This window comes from Aplysia californica, unplaced genomic scaffold (genome assembly GCF_000002075.1).
Source record: "Aplysia californica isolate F4 #8 unplaced genomic scaffold, AplCal3.0 scaffold02786, whole genome shotgun sequence".
NCBI lineage: Eukaryota > Metazoa > Mollusca > Gastropoda > Aplysiida > Aplysiidae > Aplysia > Aplysia californica.
The window spans coordinates 1-5,271 of record NW_004800056.1 but is presented as its reverse complement, the minus strand read 5'-3'; the positions used below and the strand labels follow the sequence as shown (position 1 = coordinate 5,271).

General features: G+C 38.5%; 1 protein-coding gene across 1 annotated transcript; it reads right to left on the bottom strand.

Moving 5' to 3' along the window:
- Positions 1–291: 291 nt before the first annotated feature.
- LOC101853139 (relaxin receptor 2-like) lies at positions 292–3,740 on the bottom strand (the record flags this gene model as incomplete). Its single annotated transcript, XM_005113494.1, has 4 exons — positions 3,633–3,740; positions 2,339–2,538; positions 1,481–1,620; positions 292–422 (listed from the first exon to the last, which is right to left on the bottom strand). Coding segments are annotated over exons 1-4 (579 nt in total), but the record flags the coding sequence as incomplete, so codon positions are not given.
- Positions 3,741–5,271: the final 1,531 nt, after the last annotated feature.

Genomic DNA, 5,271 nt, shown 5'->3' with positions numbered 1-5,271 from the left:
ATTTTTATGTATCGTTGATATTGCTGATAACTGACGAACTTAGGCGTTAGAATCTGTAACACGTTTTCTCAGATTAGACTGCACTGAGTTAATAGAGCGATTTATCTTTGTGAACTAACATATTTCTGTTATTTCTTCTTAACTGAACCTGATATACATTAAGTAGGGATCGAGCATTCTGATTACACACCACTTAACCACCCCCACCCCCCATCCCCCCCCCACACACACACACTATTTCCCCTTTTGTCTTAATGAGAAGACACTATAAAGTTCTGCAAAGACGCATACCCATTTGTTCTTTATGCTTGGCAGTGTATACAGGAGGGGGTTGAGGGCTGAGTTGATGGGCAGTATAAGGACAGCCGTCCACACGTAGGCTCGCTGCATGTCCTCCACACCCTTCAGTAGCCGCAGTAAGCCTAATAATATATAATATATAACATTTATAGAGCGCATTTCCAAAAAAAAGTAGCTCAATGCGCTTTACATTGGAATACCCATTTTTCAAAAACCTTTCTTACTACTTCCTTTCTTCTCAAGCAATATACATTAATGCACACACACACACACACATACACACACACACACACACAGCCTAGAGATATTATAGTTCAGATCTCAGCTTAAACATCACGGACGGAACGCAGATGATTATAAATAAAGTCTAGAGTATCGGACTTGACCAAAATGTACCAGCAAACAAGTGTATCAATAGTATCATAACCTGAGATCCATTCCGAAAATTACATACTGTATACTATAGAACGTTATGATATCGAAGACCTGTTAGCAACAGTAGCTTGGAACATTTTTTAAAAATAGTTTTTTATCGAAGGAATATTTATAGTTTATTACTTCAAACCTAATAGTTTTGCTTGTTTCTGAGAATGTAGTAGATATGGATGTAAAATGATCGAAAAAGACGTTACCTGGGAATTGGACCAGCAAGCATTTTAAATATTAAAAAAAAACCCAATAGATATACAAGTAAAGCAATTAGGTACCCGTATCTGATTGAAAGCAGCAGAGAAAACTCTCTTAGAAACCAACGCTCAAAATAACTATAACTTTGGATTATATAAATAAGACAAAAAGTCACGGTTTTAGATGCATTGTAGCCTATATGAAGATATCCAATAACAACGCCGATATTTAGTCTTTAGTAGATTTTGAAATTTCTCCATTGAATAACGACGGAAATCAATGTTGGCACATCTTTTCTACAATATAGAATCTAGATTTTTATAGGCTAAGGTGTACGACTAACATTGACTGACCCCATTGGCTTCATGCCTCCCCACCCCCACCTTCGACCAAAGTAATAATTTCATTTAAATGCAATATAATTAGACTTTCGATCTATTCATTTATAATCTAAACAAACGCCCACTATTGTACTTACATCAAAGATTAAAAAAACAAACAAACAGAATTGTACATTGTTATACATATTTCTTGGATATATCCGAAGTCGTACCCAAAACTGCAATGGGGCAAAAAGACAGGAAGTTGCTTATAACAATCACGGACAACCGTCTCGCCACTGCAATCTCTTGACGGCGAGCTTTTCTAGCACATTTGCCGACGAATTTGGTACGAGAGTTTGCCGACATCGCCCTGAAGACGAAGAAAAAAAAACCAAACACAAAAAACGTGTTTCTCTCTCTATCTCTCTCTCTCTCTCTCTCTCTCTCTCTCTCTCTCTCTCTCTCTCTCTCTTTCTCTCTTTCTCTCTCTTTCTCTCTCACTCTCTCTCTCTCTCTGTGTCTGACTGTCTCTCTCTCTCTCTCTCTCTCTCTCTCTCTCTCTCTCTCTCATTATGTACGTCTGTGTGCCTGTCTGTCTGTTTATGTTTGTGTGTATGTAATATACTATTATGTACATGTCTATAGCATATCAATATTTGCATTATATCATATCTATATATCATATATACTTACAATATATCTGTATCTATATATCTATATCTTTATATAATCTAACGTATCAATACATGATGATCTGTGCGGAGATTCGAATAACGATGCTGGCGACATCTGACCAAAGAGGCGACATTAAGTCACTTAGTCCCCCCACCTCCCTTTCCATTAACAAAAAAAGCAAAATAAAAAAACAGAACAACCAAAAATTAAATTATAATTTAATTGATTAAACTGATTATTCATAAGGTACACATTTACAGCACACAGACGCAGTGTGTTCGTGGTGTATGCCGATAAGAAGGCATTAATTTTGACTTTCTTTAGCGTCGTTTAATTTTCCATCTAGGAATTCATGTTTCCTTCTCCGTGGAATCATCTATTCCACCGATCGACAAGCAATCTAGCAGACAAACCTGTAGACAGCCCACTGCCCACCGGCTAGCAGCACAAACATGACAAAGTTGATGCCCATGTATACCACCGAGGAGAAGATGTGGCCGGGGTGTTGAGCATTGTCCAGAGGAACCGCGAGACAGAGGCTGCTGGCTGAGAACAGAGCCCAATCCTCGTGGCCCGGGAAGAAAGGCACAGCGGCGATAAGAATGCTGATGCACTGAAGGAGTAAGAGCGAAATAACTCGTGTTAATGGGTACTTGCACATGTACGGTATGATAAATTATTTAATATCGTTTCATAGATAGAAGGTAACTCGATCGATTAGTATAGTGAAAGTTGTAATAGGTGTTTGATGCCCCCATCCACGCAGTTTATGAGTAGATCATTCAGGAAGCGGGCTTCGACCCTGTCTGGCAGGACCATCATATTATGCTAAGAGGGATGCTCAATCCCAGCTGAAAGACAGCAATATTCGATGAGTATCATCATCATCATCATCATCATCCAGTGCCAGATCTGCGACAGACATGGGCGATCATGGTTTTCCATTCATTCCTTTGCTCGGATGCTCTCAAAAAAGCTACGTTTCCCTGATCTTTCCCTGTTATCCATTTGTTTAGGTTCCCTAAGTATGTTGTTCTGGGCCAACCCTTCCATTACAATATCCCCTCCCTTTGATCTTATGCATCCTGTATTTGAGCATCCTTTTATCCCACTTACTTCTTTGATTTTGGAAAGCATGTATTTGCTGTCCTTGTTTTGGTTCTTCTCTATTTGTTGATGAGTATAACATATTCGTATTTAGAAAAACAGTTAGACATATAATATAAGGGTTAAGATACTAAAAGTGATAAATGAATGAACACATAGATGTAATGAGCATGCACTTCCTTGGTCGGATGAATCAATTATTTATAACATTGGCTCAATATATCAATGCATGCATGTACACGCTTCCTTTTCTTCAATCAGGGAAGACCATCATAAATATTATCACATCATACGATATGACCATCTACCAAGTCTTTTGAACATCTTTACTGACATTTTATGCCATTAAAGCTAAAAGATTAAAACTAGTAAATGTGAAATTATATATGTACGTAGTACTTATACATGTAGTTTCGTTTTATTGTAACAAAAATAATGCATAGAAGAATGAGGTCCATTTTCTTTTCACCCATTGCTTTTAACATAACGAAACAAAAGACAGCAGTAACAACAGGCCATAGAAAAATCTTCTATTCTTCACAATTTGATAAAAGTTGAAGGGAAGGAGGAAAGGGAATAGCAGCAACAACAGCAACGTACCCAGGCTCCAAGACACGACAAGTAAGCGGCAAGAGTCGAAAAACGATATTCACCGAACGGGTATTTGATGACTAAGAATCGTTCCAGTGTGATCAAAGTTACGAACATCGTGGAAGCCTCTCTGGGGAAAAGAATTAGTGACCATCCTGATCACGCCGTACAGAGAACAGAATAATGAATAAAAGATTTCATCCCCCCCCCCCCCTTCCTTTCCTCCTTCTGCATCTCCGCCTTCTCCGGTTTGCCATCACAATCATTGTTACTGAGGTTCAAAATTGCGACAGACAATCAGCGGACACCTCCCTTACCACCTTATGACGTAGAACATCAAAGAACAGGCAACTTATACATTTTAAAGCAAATGATAACTTCGGATTATGATCATGACCATTATCTTAATTTGGCACTCGGATTGGGTTCGTGTTGTTGTTTATTTTTGTTCGTTGTTGTGGGGGGGGGGTTGGGGGGGTAGGGGGTAAAATAATGTTTGGTATAATATTGCATGAAGGTGGGAATCATCATCTGCTACAGACATCAGTGATCATGTTTTTCCATTCATTCCTTTCACGGATGCTCTTAAAAAAGCTACGTTTCCCTGATCTTTCTCCGTTACCCGTTTGTTTAGGTTCTCTAAGTAGGTTACTCTGGGCCTATCTGTGCCTCGTTTGCCTTCTAGTTTGCCATTGAGAGCTAGAAGTTCAAAACCTTTATGTCTATTCAGGTGTCCCAAAAACTGTATTTGTCGTTTCCTGATTGTTTTTAACAGTGAGCGTCCCACGTGGGCTTCATCAAACACTACCTCAGTTGATTTCTTTTCTTTCCCCGATAAGAATTCAAAAGAAGATGGGAAACCATCTTTAAATTCCTCCCTTCAACAAGGAGAAAGATGTAGACGGCATACCCGGAGAGTATAGAGAGAAATCCTGCAAACTTGCACGTGTCGCTTTCCCTCCATTTGTTCTCACTCCAGGCAAAATCACCACGGTATGAAATGTCGGCCCACGCAATGATCGTGAGGTATACACCCATCAGTATGTCCCCTACACCTGTCGAATGATGGAGGTAACAGTGTACTACAATGATCGACATTATCGTCATTGGTTTACAGAAAGAAAAAAACAACAACCAACAACAGCATCAACATCATCATCATCATCATCATCATCATCATCATCCTCATCATCATCATCATCATCATCATCATCAGTGTTTAAAATGCATAGTAAGAGGGAGAGTCTTGCTTGATTTACAGACAAAAATAATGATAAAATGTTTATAATGTGTTATATGAATCGGCTCAACGTTTTGCTACGTAGGCTTCATCATCATCATCATCATCATCATCATCATCATCATCATCATCATCATCATCCACTTTCTCATCACACCGCTGCATTTGGATCATCTGAAAGCTTAATTATCAAAATAATATAAACACCTAAAGAAACTCAAAAGTGTCATTTTCAGAGATCGTCATCTTTTCTATAACAATTTCAGACACTAAAGGTTTGTTAACCAAATTAATTTATAATGAGGAGCTTTGTTTGAAAAACAAAACAGGAGCAGAATGTGAAACAGGAAAGGAAGAGAGTAGAGAAAAAGAAAGGATAAAAAGAACTGCTAGAAAGAGAGAGAGAGA